Genomic DNA, 21,284 nt, shown 5'->3' on the forward strand with positions numbered 1-21,284 from the left:
TGTTAGCAAATTCCCGATTCGGTTTAGCAATTTAAAACCTATAAAAACTACATTCATTCTACACTCACAACCCCAACTACATCTCACATTCATCTCTCAAATTTCATTCCCACTTTACCTTATTTTTCATTCGCGACTTCTCGATAATCGCTCCCTCGAGCGCACCCACGCCTGATGGAGGCGCCACCGTGCCCCCTAGGTAACTTTGTTAGAGAAATTCTACCCCAATGCGGCGACGCTCTCTCTCCAGCCCAAACCTCGAGCCACATTGGCCCAAAACACTGGAATTCCAGTTTTCATTCGGAGCGCAACCCGCGCCCATCCCAGGCTAAAAGTGAGCGCACCCTGCGCCCAAGTGCCTGGAACTTGGAATCCAACAGAGCGCAACCCCCGCCCATCCCAGGAATACCTTGAGCGCACCCTGTGCCCTGACCCATGTGGGCACCAAAAATTTCCAGTTTTCCGAGGTTTGTTCCAGGATAGTTGCAGCTGTTCTAGAGAGTAGTTTTGTGATGACTTCTCCTATACTAATACCGGAGCAGTCTTTCGAGCACTTGTTGGGGAGCGAGTCTTATGGACATTGGTTCCGCGAGAGGATCATGCAGTTCAGATGGAGGCATCTTTTGGTAAGTGAAGATGACTAGTATTCACCTAAGCTTACTGAATTTTTCTACAATAATATTAAGTTCTATTGTAGCCAGGATGGAGAACAAGAATTCTCCATCACGGTTGATGACACACCCCTAGAATTCAATAAGTATGTGGCAGGATTAGTTTTGGGAATACCAATACCTAATCCTATTCACACGTGGGGATATATGACTGATAATTCATACCTCTATGACTATACAAATTTCCATGAGTATTATGGGGGAGGAGTCTTTCGTATAATGGACCAAGGGCGTTACAACATAGCCCTTCGTAGTCTGTCCCTAAATGTAGGCACCACCATGTTATTTATCCTGATGAATATTCTAGGGGAGTGGCAGTTTACTTCTGCAAATAGTACCGCTAGTGATGTTTTCCTTGCTTTAGCTGAGGGACGTCACCGATATGACATTCCCCGAGTATTAGTGGCTAGTCTTAAGAGAGGCCAAAGTATGCGACATAAGTATCTTCTTATGCCTGTTTTGGTTTGCCGCATCATGCTTAGTTGTCTACCATAATTATGTACCCAGTTCACAGATTGGAAAAGGGTTGAAGTCATGAAACCCACCAATTGGGTGGTTCGCTCATTTAGAGTAATGACTTGGCCGGGATGGCAGGTGCAACCTCATTTGGTTGCTCCTTACACCCCATCAAACATAGTAACACTAGACAGATTAGCACAACTTGACGACACACGGCGGCAAGCTTAGCAAGTTATCATGGCATGGCAGGATGCGAAGGAACCTCATCTCTTTGAAGAGGGAAATGAGGAGGACAATGTTTAAACGGGAGTGCAGGTAAGTGTTAATTTCAGTTAGTGTCTGCTTATGTCCCAAGCAAATTTGTTTCTCATTAACCCCATTATGGGTGGAACTCTTATAGAGTTGCGTCAGTTTTCTTTCCTATATTAGTATGTTATAACCTTGTTTTGCAGATGTTCTGGAATTTCACGCATTTCAATGGTATTTTCCTACCCTCTTTATTTAAAATACTTTGAAGACAAAGCATGCTTCTTGTTTTGGAGGGCTGACACTGCCTCTTTTTGTGTGTGAGATGTGGTATATGAATGATGTAGGTAGATGATGGTCGTTGAACAAAAAGAAGGGTATCAAAACCTAATTATCCCTCAATAAGTAAAGGATGAGTAGGGTATCGTTCCACTTTTAAGTGTATGTTTATATGAAGAACAGGATTAGAAAGGGGGTTTGAGGGATTAAAAACTATTATTATAGATATTGTAGATTCTAATGTTAAACTAAACTAAACTAAACTAACTAACTAAACTTATATTAAAACTAAGAATTGGAAATAGGGAGAGAATATGAGAGAGATAGATTCAAGAGATTCAAATCCACCAATGCTTTTGATTCAATGACCTTTTGCTTCATGTTGTTCTCCAAGTAGACTACAATCGGGCAATCGAGCGAGTGCCGATACCTTTTTGGGTGAAACATCGTTAAACAATTAACTCTACTTAAGGTTGTTCCTATGTTCATGTTACTAGTATCTTCTTTCCTTTTATGTGAGCTTGGGCAGCTATTCAATGAATCACCATCTAAGTTAAACACAAGGAATACTTCCCTTACTCTAAAACACTACACAATTAGAAGAAAAGTAGAGAATAATAGTATAATATTCAATTACAATAAATAAAACTCAATTCTAGCATTATATTCAATTGTAATAAATAAAAGCATGTTACTAGTAAATATTCAATTGTAATAAATAAAACCCTAAACTAGCATGATATTCAATTGTAATAAATAAAAACCTTAATCTATACTTCCATCCCTTGGTCTGGGCAATGGAACTAATAACTAAAAACATAAAGAACTAACCTGATTGAAGAACACCATAAACTAGAAGAACCATTAAACCTTAAGCACCGGCTTCATCTCCTCCCTTGAAGGAGAAGATTAGCCTTCCATATAGAAGGAAGAACACGAAGAACGAGAAGAAGAAGAGTCGAAGAACATAAGACTAGAAAGACTAATTTATTAAGACTCGACTAGTTAAAACCGATCTTTTATTATTAATCTCTCTCTCGCCTCAAGTTCGAGACAAGAATATAAGTGAATTGGCAAATTACATGAGGCACTTAGGTCCTCTATTTATAGGGGTTACAATGAGCTCTAGAAGCATTCCAAACCGTCATTTGTTTCCTAATACAAATAGACTTCTTTTCAGAGTCCAACTTCATGTCCAAACCGAGAAGGAATTGGCTACAGTGTCGATTCATGAGTCTGGACTCGTTATCCATGCGTCTCAGACTCAAGCAATGTGTCTGGAGTCACGATCTATGCGTCCCAGATGCGAGCATTGAGTCTAGACTCATGATCCATGAGTCTCAGACTCAGAAGTCTATTTTCCCTCTTTTGCTCCATCCTTCTATCCTCTTTTACGGGCTTTGGTCCAAGCAACAAATCTTTTGGCCTTGGGCTTCCAGATAGGCTTTAAAATAGGTCCAAGTCACATCTTTCATAGCTCCAATTCCTTGGCCTTCTCCATGATTGTCCACGGGCTTCCCATGTGATCCTTAATGCTCCGAATTGCTCCATTTTACCCCTTTTTCTCTAATATTCTATAAAACTCTCTTTTTCACCTGTAGAATCTTAAAACACAACTTATAAACACTATTAGTCCACTAAGATGGCTAAACAAGAGGCATAATCGAGGGTTAAATAGCACTTTTTGAGCACTTATCACAACTCCCAACTAGCCATTTGCTAGTCTCTTAGCAAATAAGATAAAAAATAGATAAGTGATCAAAATCACATCCTAATAACAAAAATAAAATCCTAACTCATTTTCGCAGGCATCGCGATTGCATTTACCATATGCAACAAGGCTTTAAACCTTTAAGTTCCCCAAAAAGGACGAGTTATAGTCTCGTGAGGGTTTTCAAGTGATATACCCACAAAATCAATCAATAGCATGTTCAAGAATGATAGTATTTTTCAGAGAGATAAATTCCTTACCCATTTAGTGCTTACTCCAACAGACGGTATCCATTGCTAACTACATTGCTGCAAAGACTCATAGATTATGATGGGAGATAGTAAAAATTGACAAAATTCTTAATCAAGGCTTATGTTTGTACTTAGTCAATTTTCTATACTCTCCTATCCAAGAAATGGAATGCCTAGTTTACCATAGGTAGATAATCTCGACTTTCAATCGTCACCGGTTATACTCTCAAAAAGGAATCTCTCAGAAGATGGTCTACTATTTTACCTCATGTATGTGGGGAAAAGAATAATGCATACGAATATCCCACATACTACCTTGAAAAACAAACTTCTGAATAAAAGTAGTCTCATGGAAAGAATGTCAATCACATATGAAGTGTCGGGTCCTTCACTTTAGCATCCTCTCACCTATTCTAGACTTCGTACCATACTGTAGTGATAAGTCATGGATTGTAACTTGGCTTGAGTATTGGTTTATGAAGGGAAGGTAAAAAGGATTCTAAGGTTGTTTCTGAAAAACACTAAGGGTTTTTGCTTCTTTCTTTGGAAGATTTCTTCAAATTTTGTATTGTAGAGAAATTTTTTCCTTTGTCTTAGCTTTTCCATCCATTCTGTTCAACTTTTTTTTTTTTTTTTTTTTTTTTTTTTTTTAGTTAAAACCCAGTGGTATATCCTTGATTAGTACTGGATATGCTTGTTTTCCACTAGCTTCTTTCACTTTGAACAGAATGATGGACTTCATTGTATCTCTCTAATATTTCCTTGTAATCTTCCTTTTGTGGTCTTTCTTCCTCCTTGTGCCCCTCGTATTCTCAGAAACATATGGGTATGGCTGATAAAGATTTTGGCTATAGTCCTTGTCTGGAGTCGGGTAAAGGGTAGAAGGTTTTATGAAAGAAAATGGCTTATAAGACGCAAAAGGGTTTAACATGATGGTCCTACTAGGTGGGATAAAGGCTGAATGGGTTTACTACTTGACTTATCAGTATGATACTCTGTTTCGAATAGACTACAAGACCTAATGGCTATCTCCCCAGTTGATGTCACTTCGTGATTAACCAAATCAACAAAATAATGAGATTATATTATAACGACATAAAGAACTAAAAGATGTTAAGTCACTAAGACTCGAATTTTTCTCGTAAGAACTCTCCAAAAAATGGGTATAAAGCTCAAGTCTCACAGGCTAAGTCTAAAAACTCTACTTCCAGTTTACTAGGGGTTTAAATCTCTCTTCTAGCAAAAGTACACAAAATTGACCAAGTACTATGGTGGTGCCTTGATAAAGAATTCTATCAACAAGAACTATGTCCGAGCATAATAAATAGTCTAATCGGTAATGAAATCAATAATATCAACTATCTATCAAACTCAACACTAAGCAAAGATAGAATATATATCGGACTCATCATTTAAAATTCATTTTTCTCATGCTGCTGATATAGAAACAAAAATATTTTTGTTTTTTTTGAAAATTAATTTTCAAAATTCATTTCTCAAGTACACCCTCCCCCAACTTAACATATGCATTGTCCTCAATGTATAGAAATTAAGTAAATGAAATGAATGAGAAAAAGGGAAGATGTTACCATTGATGCCGAATTTTTAGGTCTTTTTACGTCAGATCCCCAAGACGTAATGTGAGTCTTTTAAAGACAGATTCTCAAGACTTTATATCATGCATTATCAATTTGGAGTGAGGAGCTCAGATTTTCTTACCCAAATCGATTTAACGCTTTTGGAGGAGGTCTCACCTTGTGGGTCATCAAAAATACTCCTTGATATGCTGGAAAGATTGTTGGTGAAGTTGCTTCTCTACCTTGAACTATTTCAGGTCTGATGATTGTGTGATAGGCCTTGTGGTTCCCTTGTGTAGAAGGTTGACGAAAATCTCTCTTTCTAACAGGACAATAGTATCTGATGTGCCCTTTACCACCACAATAATGATAATGGATGTGTTGCTGACTGCGCTCAAGGTGGGTGGTATACTGTTTCACATACTTCTCTCGTTCAGACAATGATGGTGTAGAAGAGGCTTCAACAGTGCAATGCTTCTTATCAATATGGTCCACTTTCTGCTTTAGAAGACTCATTTCAGTTTCTAGATTCTGTTGTTTTTCCAAAACTTCTTTAAGCTGATTCTCTAGTAACTAATTTTTCTGGGCAGAAGTCTGTTGTTCATCCTGAAATGTAGAGTTCATTTTCTCAAGGTATGATACTCTCTCTGCCAATTTTCCATTCTGCTCACTTAAATCCTGAATTTTCTACAGAGATTCTAAGAACATGGCTAGCAACGCCTCTGTGGTGTGGTTCTCAGGTTCATCATAGTTTTTTGTAGATTGAGCACTTTCAATTGTATCTTCAAATGGGATGAATTCTTGTATCATGCTATCAAGGAAGTAGACCTCTCCACCTTCGGCTTCATCACAATCTTTATGCAACAGGTGAAAGATATTTATGTCCATGGACATCTTACCAAAGTTGATCTTCATTTCACCGTTGTGACTATTTATCAAAGCTTTTGCGGTAGCGAGGAAAGGTCGACCTAGAATAATTGGAATTTTATCAAAGGTTTCCTGGGTGTCTATCACAATGAAATCCACTGGATAGTAGAAATCGGCTACTTGAACAAGAACATCCTCAACTATGCCTCTGGGAATCTTGGTAGAGCGGTCAGCTAACTTTAATTTGACTTGTGTAGGCTTTAGGTTCTCTAGGCCCAATGCTTGGTACACATGATATGGCAAGAGATTAACACTAGCACCAAGGTCTAAAAGAGCATTACCTATGAATTTTTCTCCTATCTTGCATGATATTGTAGGACTTCCTGGATCTTTGAGCTTTACTGGAGCTTGCTGATGGATAATAGATGTTGTTTGTCCAGCTAGAAATGCTTGCTTTGGAACATGAGTACTTCTCTTTATGTTGCATGCATCCTTCAAGAATTTGGCATATGATGGCAACTGCTTGATTGCTTTGAGAAAGGGGATATTGATGTTATCTTTCTCAAATGCCTCCTTCATCTCTAAAAATTGCTTGTCCTTTTTGCTTTGAGCAAAAAACATAGGAAAAGGTGCCTTCGGTACAAACACATCAAAATGTGTTTGCTCTTCTTTCTTTTTGTCATTCTTGCATATCTTGTCTTGGTCATCTTGACAAATGGGAGTGGAAAGGATTTCCCCCACTTCCTTTTGAACTTCATTTGAAATCTTGACCGATTGCTCTGTAGCAATGTCATCATGAGAAGGTAAGTCAACCTTGTTGTCTATCTTCAATCCTGATCTGAGAGTAGTAACTGAGTTGACATGATCATGGAGGTGATCAGTACTAGAAGTTGTCCCAATGTGACATACATCTTCACTCTTCAATATTGGTTCCAATATGCTAGGTTGAGTGGCTTGTGTCTTTATAGACAAAGCAGTGGTGAGTTGGTCGACCTTAGCCTCTAGAGACTCCATTCTAGAACATTGACTTGCCTGAGATTGCTGGAGATTGAGCTGAGACTGTGCAAGAAGCTCTAGAACACTTTCAAACTTCTGATTTTTTCGTGATAGCAAAGTAATTGCATTCTCAGGGTTGGCAGGTCGCGGCATAATTTCTCCTAGGATCAGGCACTAACTTTCCACTTGTATTGGAATTTTGTTGAGAGTATAATTGTTGTTGAGGGACCAACTGTGAAACTTGACTTGTCTGTGGAATATAACTTTGATCTTGAGAACCTAGGGGTCCAGCATTCTATCTCCAATAATTACCTTGAAAGTTATTACCACCTTGGTTGGGCCTCTGAAATGAGTTTATATTGTACTCTCCAACTGATGCATGTTGATAGTAACCAGGACATTCTAGAGTTGCATGGGAAGTGTCCGAACAGACTTCGCAGTATTGGCTAGCTTGCATGACTGGGAGAGATTTATCTTGAGACTTGTTGAACTTGGAGGGATTCATAGAGAACTGATTAAATTTCTTACTCAGAGTTTCAATGCTGGTGGCCAGGCTGGCCAATGTAGACTTCAGTTCTTGATCTGATTGTTCATGTGCTTGGTAACCAAATTGCTTTGGCTCCCCCTCCATGCTAGCGACATCCTCGTTGCTAGTAGTCCATTGTTGTGTTTCTTCAGCTAAATTCTCGAGAAAGTTGTAAGCTTCCTCTCCATCCATTGATGTAAACTTGCCTTTGTGCATTGACTGTATCATCTGCTTGTTCATAGTAGAAAGTCCTCGAAAGAAAAAATAAGCTAGTGTGCTCTTATCATAACCATGATGTGGACATGAGACTAGCAGATTATTGAATTTCTCCCAGCTTTGATGATATTCTTCAGTCACCTTCCCTTTGAAATTGCTGATGGCTTGCTGCATGGCATCTGTATTTTGGGGTGGGTAGAACTTGTTCATAAACTTTGTTCTTAACTTCTCCCAGTTGTTGATTGAATTGATCGGTTCTGCAGTTAACCTTTCGGATGCTTTACCTTCGAGTGAGAGTGGAAAAAGAATTAACTTGATACTCTCATCCCTGATATTCTGGTTCTTGAAAGTTCTGAGGACTGATAGAAATTTGTTCATGTGAACATAAGGCTGAACATTGTCTGAACCGTTAAACTTTGGAAGCATAGAGATTACTGATGCTCTAAGCTCAAACTGGTTAGCTTCTATTTCTGGAAAAACAATACTGCTGGGTGGGTCTCCAATGATTGGCGAATAGAAATCGCTCAACTTCTTCCTCTGTTGTGCTTGCATGGGTGGGATAGCTTCAGGATTATTGATGTCCAAAACACCTCCATCATTGTGTGCATGCATTATATCAATCATGTCTAGTATTCTTGCTATGCGAAGATGATGAAAACTATCCTATTATGCTTCAATGCATTTAAACTAATATGCAACTATTCTAAATTATACTAATATGAAAAACTACTTTCCTTCAACTTGGTTGGGCTTTGCAGCTAGTATCTCGCCCGTTGTCTAAAGCTGTCTCTTCTAGGGTTATGGTGAATCACTTAGATTGCTTAAGTACCACGTCCCACAGACGATAGTCCGTTTGTCAAGATTCAGACAAGAAACACTAGAGTTTGATATTTCACTGTGTTGGCTTACAACTTCAATTGTTGAAAACATCCTAAATGCAATTATACTAGAAAGTAATAAAACTAAACTAATTATGATGCAACTAAACTAAGAATGAAATAAAAAGAATGAAGATTCGACTAACCTGGATGGTAGATCTTGTCTTCGAGATGTCCTTCAAGCTTCCCTCTTTCTCAAAAAGATGGATGATACGGCTAAAATTACCTTAAGATCCAAACTTCTAATCTTGAAAGAAAACATTAAACATAAACAACTTAAAACGGCAGCGGCGCCATTTGACACTGCCTCTTTTTGTGTGTGAGATGTGTATGAATGATGTAGATAGATGATGGTATGGTCGTTGAACAAAAGAGAAGCGTATCAAAACCTAATTATCCCTCAATAAATAAAGGATGAGTAGGGTATAGTTCCACTTTTAAGTGTATGTTTATATGAAGGACAGGACTGGAAAGGGGGTTTGAGGGATTAAAAACTATGATTATAGATATTGTAGATTCTAATGCTAAACTAAACTAAACTAAACTAAGTAACTTATACTAAAGCTAAGAATTGGAAATAAGGAGAGAATATGAGAGAGATAGATTCAAGAGATTCAAATCCACCAATGCTTTTGATTCAATGACTTTTTGCTTCATGTTGTTCTCCAAGTAGACTACAATCGGGCAATCGAGCGAGTGCCAATGCCTTTTTGGGTGAAACATCGTTAAACAATTAACTCTACTTAAGGTTGTTCCTATATTCATGTTACTAGTATCTTCTTTCCTTTTATGTGAGCTTGGGCAGCTATTCAATGAATCACCATCTAAGGCAAACACAAGGAATACTTCCCTTACTCTAAAACACTACACAATTAGAAGAAGAGTAGAGAATAATAGTATAATATTCAAAAACAATAAATAAAACTATATTCTAGCATTATATTCAATTGCAATAAATAAAAGCATATTACTAGCAAATATTCAATTGCAATAAATAAAACCCTAAACTAGCATGATATTCAATTGTAATAAATAAAAACCTTAATCTATACTTCCATCCCCTGGTGTGGGTAATGGAACTAATAACTAAAAACATAAAGAACTAACCTGATTGAAGAACACCATAAACCAGAAGAATCATTAAACCTTAAGCACCGGCTTCATCTCCTCCCTTGAAGGAGAAGATTAGCCTTCTATATAGAAGGAAAAACACGAAGAACGAGAAGAAGAAGAGTTGAAGAACATAAGACTAGAAAGACTAATTTATTAAGACTCAGCTAGTTAAAACCGATCTTTTATTATTAATCTCTCTCTGCCTCAAGTTCTGGAGACAAGAATATAAGTGAATTGGAAAATTACATGAGGCACTTAGGTCCTCTATTTATAGGGGTTACAATGAGCTCTAGAAGCATTCCAAATCGTCATTTGTTTCCTAATACAAATAGACTTCTTTCAGAGTCCAACTTCATGTCCAAAACTGAGAAGGAATTGGCTACAGTGTCGATTCATGCGTCTGGACTCATTATCCTTGCGTCTCAGACTCAAGAAATGTGTCTGGACTCACGATCTATGCGTCCCAGATGTGAGCATTGAGTCCAGACTCATGATCCATGAGTCTCAGACTCAGAAGTCTATTTTCCCTCTTTTGCTCCATCCTTCTATCCTCTTTTGCGGGCTTTGGTCCAAGCAACGAATCCTTTGGCCTTGGGCTTCCAAATAGGCTTTAAAATAGGTCCAAGTCACATCTTTCATAGCTCTAATTCCTTGGCCTTCTCCATGATTGTCCACGGGCTTCCCATGTGATCCTTAATGCTCCGAATTGCTCCATTTTACCCCTTTTTCTCTAATATTCGACAAAACTCTCTTTTTCACCTGTAGAATCTTAAAACACAACTTATAAACACTATTAGTCCACTAAGATGGCTAAACAAGAGGCATAATCGAGGGTTAAATAGCACTTTTTGAGCACTTATCAAGGGGGGCATAGAAACACGTGTAATTAAGGCATCTGTTAGGATATAGATATGTATAATATGCACTTGTTTTCTAGCAAAAAAAATTCAAAAATTTTAAAAATATAAATAAAAAGTATGCTATACACTTAGGAATATTGGTATTGTTTTCTTTCTCTATGCTCTCAATAATCTAGAAGTCTCATGTAGCTTTTGCATTAGAATAGTTTTAGAAACTTAGGCTAATATGTAGGTAATAATCCTTGCATCTATCTATAAATATGTTACATGAGTATCTATGATTGTTGGCAGTAAGTTTCTAAAATCTAGGTGATAAGAGCCCAAAACTGTAGTTTTAACCCTATAACAGTCATACTTTTAGACCAATTATGTGAGTAATAATTAAGAGTTAATACTGATTACGTGTTTTTATGCATTTCAGGCTTCAAAGTCCATTATGTGCAGAAATGTGCCACTTTAGCGAGATAAAGGAGCAAAGGTCGGTTGCTAAGGAGTTCTGTGATTAAAGGCCAATTTTCAAGAAGACAAAGCCTCTGTAAAGTCCGGTCAGAAGATGAAAAGTCAAATTCCACGCAGGCAGAAACAGTGCACAAAGTCAACAGAACTTCCGAAGACCATATCTTTGGACTCAGACCTCGGAATGAGGCCTACCTTATGTCAAAACGACCGGCTCGGAAAGAGCTTTCCAATGGTCTAAGCCTTGATCCAATCAGAGGAGAATAAGTGGACGGGGGAAAAGTCTGTTGAAGCCAACTGCAGCTGAAGAGGCCTTTTTGGACTGAAAGAATTGGGTTTTGTGCCTGATTCTCTGGCCCAAAACATGCCTCCAAGCCCATGCACGATTTTTGGATCTGAGAGTATAAAAACCAAAGCTTCACACTTTGTTAATGGTAGTTAGTTAAACCTAAAATAATATAGATAATTCTAGATATGTTTTCATTAATTAAATTAAGCTTTAGTTCCATTTTAAATTCTTGTTTTAGATTAAGTCTTTGAATCATTGTTCTTGATTGATTAGATAAATAAAATAGTTGTTTTCTCAATTTCGAATTGTGTTATTTCAATTTATAGATCTGATTTTAATTCTTGTTGATTATCATTCAGTAGTTTAAATAGATTGAACCATTGTTAGTTAATTTAGTTAAGTTAGAATTTTAATATGATGTGTAGTTATAATGAAATGGGAAATGATGGTTTGATGACTCAAGGCTAAAACCTCCATTAGAGGGGTTGATGAAGCCTTGATGAAAACTTAGTGGTATAGTGTAGAAACATTGTAGAATCTATTCCAATCTAGAAGGTCGTGATTCGCCATGAGAATGGGTGGACGACCTCACATGCTAGTTAGTACTCGGTAGAAATGCCATGAACACTAGGGATTAGAACTCAAATTTCTTGCCGTAAGAACGTAAGAATCGAGATACAAGAATCTATGTTAGGTTATTAAGTTGGATTCGAGGTGGATTCAATTCCCCTCTAATCCTTTATCTAGATTCAAGCACAATCATATTTCCATAGCATTCGTGTTTAAATTCAAATAATCAATTTCATATTGTATCGTAGTATAACACCCTTTGTAAAGCTCTCATTGACTTAAGACCAACTAATTAGATTAGAAAACAATTACATGCTAGAGCACTAGGAGTGGAACGAACTTCCTACTCCACTATATCTCATAGGATTGAGAGTAGAAACTTTGATAAATATAAGCATCATAAGATAGTTTTAGTTTTACTTACGTTTTGAGTTCATCGTTCATTTCGTAGGTAAGACATTCAATTTTAGCGTTTTATCACTAGGCTAGAGTACTTATTCTACAAATCCTGTGAGAATATAGCCTAAAGCCTTATATGAGTGAACATTTGAGAAATGACACAAGGGAGAAGTAAAATCTAGATAGATAAATCACACGTCCACTTGTTTGATTACTATACCATATCTTAAGTAAGAATTTAGGCCCTCTTTGGATCGATATAGCCAGAAATTCAAACCTATGACTTATTTTCCGCTAGTCGCCCCTCTGAGCCTTTATTTAGCCTTTCATAGACCACAAATCCTTTACCCTATTACAAAACAAAACAAAAAAAAAAAAAAATCAACCTACCCAATTCTTTGAATAAGTCTGAGAATAGAGATGAAGAATAGAAAAGAGAAGAACCTTCGTAATCAAGAATTCGTTAGTCGCTTCAAATAGAAAAAGAAGTTTGCATCCAAATAAAAAAAAATATAAATAATAAATAAATAAAAAAAATAAAGAGTTAGAACTCCAAAAAAAAATAGAATCAAAGGAGTTAAAAGCCAAAGAAAAAAGAAAAATATGGCTAAGGATGGAAACAAAGTGTAGAAGCAAAAGTAAAGAACAAGGGTTTCTCTAGTTACATAATATGAAACCTCTATTATCTTAGACTAGTCCTTTTTGAATATCCATTTTGTTCCTTCTTAAAACCATCTCCTAATCCCCGCAACACCTAATAAAGACCTCTAGCTCAATTAGGAATAGGTTAGTGTGATAGTAAGTGGCAGATGTGTTTGATCGACTCCGACTTCCTTGTGTGTCATAGAGATTGTAAGATAAAGTGTGCCCACTGCACACTGGAATAGCAAAACTTGAGCGGAAAAATCAGAGTGGTTTTTGTCTTTACATTTATGTAAGGACCTACTTAAGGACGTTATTCCAAGTTTTCATAAACGGACCTGCTAGTTCATCTCATAGTATTACTCATTGTATATATTTTTATTCGTAGATGATAGATTATTATGCATATATTAGCTTAGGTTTCGACTTGATTATTCTGTAATCATTGCTAGTGAGATGCATAGATAATTGAGACATAAATAAGGAAACAATAGTTATTTCTGAGTCGTTGTAGTATAGATGAAGTTTGTGAGTACCTTCACTGGAAAACTCTCACGAGGCTATAACTCGTCCACTAGGGAATTCCTAGTGGTTTAAGGCCTTGTTGCATATGGTCAATGCAATCGCAGTCGGTGAAACGAGATTAGTTAGAACTCCATTTTTGGTCACTTATGCTAATTTCTCATATTTGCTTGAGGACAAGCAAAATGCTATTTGGGGATGGTTTGATAAGAGCCCAAAACTGTAGTTTTAACCCCTTAATAATACTACTTTTAGACCAATTATGTGAGTAATAAATAAGAGTTAATGCTAATTATGTGCTTTTATGTATTTCAGGCATGAAACTCAATTATGTGTAGAAATGTGCCACTTTGGCGATATAAAGGAGCAAAGGGTTGGTTGCTAAGAAGTTCTATGATAAAATCCAAGATTCAATGAGACAAAGCCTTTATAAAGCCGGTAAAAAGTTGAAAAGTCAACACGGGCAGAAACAGTGCAAAAGTTAGTAGAACTTCTGAAGAGCATATCTTTGGACTCAGGCCTCGGATTTGGACCTACCTTACGTCAAAACGACCGGCTCAGAAAGCGCTTTCCAATGGTCTAAGCCTTTACTCAATCGGAGGAGCAAAAGTAGACAAAAAGTCTGCTGAAGTCAAAGCTAGTTGAAACGGGCTCTATGGATTGAAGAAATTGGGCTTTGGGCTCGATTTTCTGGCCCAAAACATGGCTCCTCAGCCCATGCACGAAATTGTGGATCTGGTCTCCTCCTTTACATAAAACAAGACTTAGCTCTTAAGAAAGATATAATTAGATAGCTTAGAATAGAAAGTATCCATTAGAATAGCTTGTAGATCTAGTTTTTTTAATTTCAATGAGTAATTAATTAGTTTCATTCCTTGTTTTAGATTAATTATTTGAGTCATTGTTCTTCATTTCATTAGATAAATAAAATAGTAGTTCTTGTTAATTTCAATTTTGTCATTTAAATTTGTTTAGATCTAATTTCAATTAGTGTTTGCTATTCATTTCATAGTTATTAATTTGGATTTCAATTCTTGAGTAGTTAAATTAGTAAAGTTTAAATCTTTATATTATGTCTAGTTTTAATTCAATTGGAAATGATAGTTTGATGAATCAAGGCTAAACCTCCATTAGAGGGGTTTGAGGAAGCCTTGATGAAAAGTTGATTGTGTAGTATAGAATTGTTGTAAGAATCTATTCCACTCTAGAAGGTCGTTGATTCACCATGAGAATGGGTGGACGACCTCACATGCTAATTATGAATTGGTAGAAATACCATGTATAATTAGGGATTAGAACGACCAATTCTTACTGTAAGAACGTAAGAATTGGTTTACAACAAATCTATGCTAGTTTATTAAGTTGGATTCAAGGTGGAATCAAATTCCCCTAATTTTTTATCTAGATTCAACTCCTATCATTCTGTCATTCCATTATTTGTATCTTGTTATTTGAATTCACATCGTAGTATAAATTCCCTTCGTAAATCTCTCATTGACCTTGGATAGACCATCAATTATAGAAAACTTGAATGCTAAAGAACTAGAAGTGGAACGAATCTTCTATTCCAACTCTATGTCAATAGGATCGAGAGTAGAAAATAAATATCTTTGATAAGTCTAGTATAAGCCACAGTTTATAGTTTTACTTTCGTTTAGAGTTTCATCCCTTTATTTGTGAGTAAGACTATATTTTTACGATTATCAGGAGTCTTATAAGCAGTTCTATAAGACCAAAGAGAATTATTAAGACGTTGAGACCAATCCTTATGGTCAGGTTGTACAGTCTTTTCTAAAATCCGTTTAATTTCCCTATTAGATACTTTAAGTTGGCCACTAGTTTGAGGATGGTATGGGGTAGCAAGCTTATGAGTAATAAAGTACATTTTCATTAAAGATTCAAATGCTCGGTGTGTAAAATGAGTACCATTATCAGTTATAATTGCACAAGGAGTACCAAAATGAGAAAATATATTATATTTTAAAAAGTTAACTACGACTTTATGATCATTCGTTTTACATGGCACCGCCTCAACCCACTTAGAAACATAGTCTACGACAACAAGGATATAAGGATAACCAAAGGAAGAAGGAAAATGACCCATGAAGTCTATACCCCATACATAAAAAAGCTCCACAACTAAAATAGGGGAAAAAAGCATCATGTTCCTATGGGAAATAATACCTGTACGCTGGCATCTATCACAACTCAAACAAAACTCATGTGCATCCCTAAAGAGAGTAGGCCAATAAAATCCACATTGCAAAACCTTTGCAGCTGTCTTTTTAGGACTAAAGTGACCACCACATTCATGGTCATGGCAAAAAGAGAGAATACTATGAAACTCACTCTTAGGGACACATCTCCTAACAATATGATCAGGGCATGACTTAAACAAGTATGGATCATCCCAAAAAAAATTCCTAACCTCAGCAAGAAACTTAGATTTATCCTGTTGTCTCCAATGAGAGGGAAACTGTTTTGTTACAAGATAGTTAACAATATCCATATACCAAGGCGACTAGGATATAACAAAAAGTTGCTCATCAAAGAAAGACTCATTCACAGGCAAAATATCAGTAGAAAACTCTACCATAAGTCTAGACAAGTGGTCAACTTTCACATTTTCTGTACCCTTCTTATCCCTAATCTCTATATCAAACTCTTGCAACAAGAGTACCTAACAAATCAGACGTGCTTTAGCATCCTTCTTAGTAAGGAGATACTTCAAAGCCGAATGATCAGTAAACACGACAACCTTAGACCCTATGAGATAAGACAAAAATTTGTCTAAAGCAAACACAACAGCTAACAACACTTTCTCAGTTGTAGTGTAGTTCATATGTGCATTATTAAGTGTTCGACTAGCATAATAAATAACATGGGGCTACTTGTTAAACCGTTGACCTAAAATAGCCCCAATTGCATAGTCAGACGTATCACACATTAACTCAAAAGACACACTCCAATCAGGCGGTTGTATGATAGGAGTGGTAGTCAATAAATGCTTAAACTTCTCAAAAGCTTTCAAACAATCATCATCAAAGACAAAAATGAGTCCTTACCAAGTAAATTACATAGGGGACGAGAAATCTTACTAAAGTCTTTAATGAAACGCCTATAAAATCCAGCATGACCTAAGAATGACCTAATATCTTTCATAGTCTTAGGTGGTGGAAGATTAGAAATGACATCAATCTTGGCCTTATCGACCTCAATTCCTTTACTATAAACAATATGACCAAGAACAATACCCTATTAAACCATAAAATGACACTTCTCCCATTTCAACACAAGATTCTTCTCCTTATACCTAATTAACACTAATTCTAAATGGTGCAAACCCTTATCAAAAGAATTACCAAACATGGAGAAGTCATCCATAAACACCTCAAGAAACCTTTCTACCATATCAGAAAAATACTAAGCATGCATCGCTAGAAGGTACCTGGTGCATTACATAATCCAAAAGGCATATGACGGTAGGCAAAAGTTCCAAAAGGACAAGTAAAAGTAGTCTTTTCTTGATCTTCAGGTGTAATACATATTTAGTAATAACCAGACTAACCATCAAGAAAATAATAGTACTTATGACCGGCTAACCTCTTAAGCATATGATCAATAAACGAAAGGGGAAAATAATCTTTCCTAGTGGGCCAAATTCAACTTACGATAGTCAATGTAAAAATGCCACCCAGTAGTCATACGGGTGGGAACTAACTCGCCCTTGGAATTCTCAACTATTGTAAGCCCAAACTTTTTAGGGACAACCTGAATAGGAATCACCCATTTACTATCGGAGATTGGATAAATGATACCCGTATCTAACAACTTGAGAACCTCTACTCTCACTACCTCTTTCATGTTAGGATTAAGCCGTCTTTGAAACTCACGGGTTGGTTTAGAATGCTTCTCAAGATGAATATGATGCATATAATCCATTGGGCTTATACCATTAATATCAGCAATATTCCACCCTAAAGCTGCTCTATGCTCTTTAAAAACCCTAATATTTACCCTCTTGTTCACTATCACGATTAGAAGCAATAATAACTGGGAAAGAATCATCAGGTCGCAGAAAGACATACTTAAGAGTATCAGGTAATGGTTTCAACTCTAGCTTAGGAGGACTCTCTATGGAAGAAGCTGGGGTAGACTCAGATGGAGTTAGAGGCTCTATTGTGGCTCTCCATGTATCAATTTCTAAAATTGGGGTTGCATCAAGCAACACATTAACTTCACAAATGACATCATCTACATCACAACCACTACCAGAATTAATTAAGCAAGACTCAAGAGGGTCATCAAAATAACTCTCTAAGAAAGTCTCGTGAACTATACTATCAATAAGATTAACATCCCAAAAATCATCAGGTTCAGGAGGTTCTTGACCCACATTAAACACATTAAGTTATGTAGTCATATTACCAAAAGAAAGCTTTAACACTCCATTATGACAGTTAATAATAGCATTAGAAGTGGCTAAAATGGGACGACCTAAGATGACCGGAATATGGTGTTTAAGAACTTGAACAGGTTGTGTATCTAGAACAATAAAATAAATAGGGAAATAAAATTTATCAACCTAAATCAAAACATCCTCAATAATACCACGTGGAATCCTAATAAACCTATGTACCAATTAAAGAGTAATTGGCGTAGGTTTCAACTTACCAAAACCAAGCTATAAATAAACCGAATAAGGTAACAAATTAACGCTAGCGCCTAAATCAAGTAATGCCTTCTCAATCACTAATAACACAAGAAATAATAGGGCATCCTGAATATCTAAGCATAGGCAGGGTTCGGTTCTAGATAATAGAACTCACTTGCTCAGTAAGGAAAGCTTTCTTGTGCACATCCAACTTACATTTTTGTGTACACAAATCTTTAAGAAACTTAGCATAGGAAGGAACTTGTTTTATAGCATCAAGTAACGGAATATTAATTTGAACTTGTTTAAACTTCTCCATTATCTCATTAAGAATAGAACCTTTCTTAGCTTGAATCAAACGTTGAGGAAAAGGAGCTTTAGGTATATAAGCTGGCACAGGGTTAGTCTCCATAGAAGTAGGAGGTTCTACACCCTTCCTAAAAGTATTATGACTATCAGATTCACTCACATCACTCTCCTCCTGCTCACACTCTATAGGTTTAGATATGACCTCAGCGTCCCTAGGCATCTCAACCTTATTATCAATATTATTACCACTCCTAAGAATAGTGATAGACTTGGCTTGCTCCTGGTGGTCTTGGTTCAAGTTAGAACCTATTTCAAACTGACCCCTTGGGTTAGCCACTGGTTGACTAGGAAACTTACCCTTCTCTCTCTCATTTAAATTACTAGCAATTTGACCCATCTGAACTTCCAACTTGGTGACCAATTGTGCTAACTGGGCAAGGGTTTCCTATAAAGGTGAGGGTTTTGGGGGTTGGGCTGCATACTCTTGCACCGGGTTTGAGTTACCTACGGGACCTCCGCTGATGTATACATTTAGACCAAGATAAATTGGGGTGGTTACGCCACCCAGGATTATACATGTTAGATGATAAGAGCCCAAAACTGTAGTTTTAACCCCTTAATAATCATACTGTTAAACCAATTATGTGAATAATAAGTAAGAGTTAATACTGATTACGTGTTTTTATACATTTCAGGCTTCAAAGTCCATTATGTGCAGAAATGTGCCACTTTAGCGAGATAAAGGAGCAAAAGTCAGCAGAACTTCCGAATGCCATATCTTTGGACTCAGACATCGGAATTGGGCCTACCTTATGTCAAAACGACCAGCTCGGAAAGAGCTTTGCAATGGTCCAAGCCTTGACCCAATCAGAGGAGCAGAAGTGGACAAAAAGTCTGTTGAAGCCGAATCTAGCTGAAGAGGCCTTTTTGGACTGAAAGAATTGGGTTTTGGGCCTGATTCTCTGGCCCAAAACATGGCTCCAAGCCCATGCACGATTTTTGGATCTGGAAGTATAAAAACAAAAGCTTGACTCTTTGTTAATGGCAGTTAGGTTAGGAAGCTAATGTTAATGGAGTTTAGGGTTAGAAAAAGTTAGATCTAGATTAGTTAATTACTTAGTTTTCATTCCATTAATTAGTTTCATTCTTTGTTTTAGATTAGTTATTTAAATCATTGAATATCATTCATTAGAAAAATAAAATAGTTGTTATTCATTCAATCATATCTTGTTCTTATTGTCCTATTAGATAAATAAAGTTAATTAGTTCTCCATAATCTAGTTTCATTTTCATTTATTTATTAGGTTAAATTCTTAGATTTACTTATTTTTCATTATTAGTTTAATTCAATTATTGCATGAGTAGTTTCAAATTGAGTTTAAACAAATAAAGTTCAAATCTTTATATTATGTCTTGTTTAGATTCAATTGTTGGGAATGGTAGAATAGAAAATTCACATCAAATCATTACTCTCACCATTGTTCCTTTTGGGTTTGATTAGTTGAATTCAATTTAAGTCTTGAGAGTTTAAGAGTGGAACGAATCGACTCTAATATATTGCCGTTATTGAGAGTAGGAATATTGATATAAACACGTATTTACGTAATTTGATTATTTGTGTTTACGATAGATAGTTAGAATCACATTAAAATCACTGTTATCAAAAAACCACTGCCATCTTAATCTCGTTCATGACAAGAATTCAATTGCTTGAATCCAAGGGGCAATCCCCCATTCTCTACCCACCCACCCTTTTAATTTTTCATTCTTGTTTCTTGAATTTTCGGAACTGTTCACTGTTTCAGGCATAGGGGCTGCGGATTCACAGAGAAAAACACTGCGGTGAAGGTATTTCTAAATTTTCGAAAATTCTGAAAATTTTCATACATCTTATTTAATGTGATTTTGATTTACTGGAATATTTTCAGATTTTTCAAAGTTGTTTTACCTTGTGAAAAAAATACGATCTTTACAGTGCTGCATTTCAGTTTTCACACCGTATGTTCTTGAAAAACAGACGAGTAAGGTTACTTAGGGAGTTCTAAAAATTCTATAATTTTTACAGGAGTATCTATCCTAACTAAGGAGTTTTAGTAAAACTTTGATGAATTTTTGATTTGTTTTGACCTCCTAAATAGTAGAGTGTTTCCAGTGTGTTTCTGCAGTGTTGCAAACACTTAATATCTGAAACACCAGCCAATAAGGAGAGGTTGTAGAACTCCAATTGCTCTAAATGTTTTACAGGAACAAGTAGGATCTGTCAGAAGTCTCCAGTAAAATTTTGGCAATTTTTGGATTTTTTTTGATGGGTTAACCATTCGGTTGTTTGTATTGTGTCCGAAAACCGTTTCGCAAATTTTGAAGGGCTGTAGAGGGACTTTCACAGCTCCGATTGATCTGAAATTTTACAGGCTACTTGATAGACGTCTTATCAAATTACTGTAAAAATTTCAAATTTTTTGGAGTACGATAAAAGGCCTAAAACTTGAAAACCCTGGAGCCCGACCCGCGCCCAAACGAGGCGCGACCGCCCAAAACACCGGACATTCGACAAAGCAGAGGGCACTCGCGCCCAACTCGCGCCCAACCCGCGCCCTACAAGGAAAATTCATCGTGAACAGCCCGATTTTTCACAGGAAAGTTCAAATTTCTATTCCTTAAAGTTATAAAGTGTTTCTAACTTGTTAAATACACTGAAATCGCAGTGATACAAGACTATTATTCGTAGCGAAGCAATGAAGCATTCGGTACTCCTTCTTTCACTCCTGCCTCTTACGTGGGAGGAGTTTTAAT

General features: G+C 36.6%; 1 protein-coding gene across 1 annotated transcript in view; it reads right to left on the reverse strand.

Annotated features, from left to right (window-relative positions):
• Nucleotides 1–18,888, reverse strand: part of LOC147497136 (uncharacterized) — a 43,380-nt gene extending 24,492 nt beyond the window's left edge. The window contains exons 1-2 of the mRNA XM_086562769.1: nt 18,522–18,888; nt 17,546–17,914 (exon numbers count right to left, since the gene is read on the reverse strand). Of these exons, the coding sequence (XP_086418895.1) occupies nt 17,546–17,914; nt 18,522–18,888 (736 nt within the window). The remainder of the gene's footprint in view (nt 1–17,545; nt 17,915–18,521) is intronic.
• Nucleotides 18,889–21,284: the final 2,396 nt, after the last annotated feature.

The sequence above is a fragment of the Coptis chinensis genome, chromosome 5 (genome assembly GCF_015680905.1).
Source record: "Coptis chinensis isolate HL-2020 chromosome 5, ASM1568090v1, whole genome shotgun sequence".
NCBI classification, from domain to species: Eukaryota; Viridiplantae; Streptophyta; class Magnoliopsida; order Ranunculales; family Ranunculaceae; genus Coptis; species Coptis chinensis.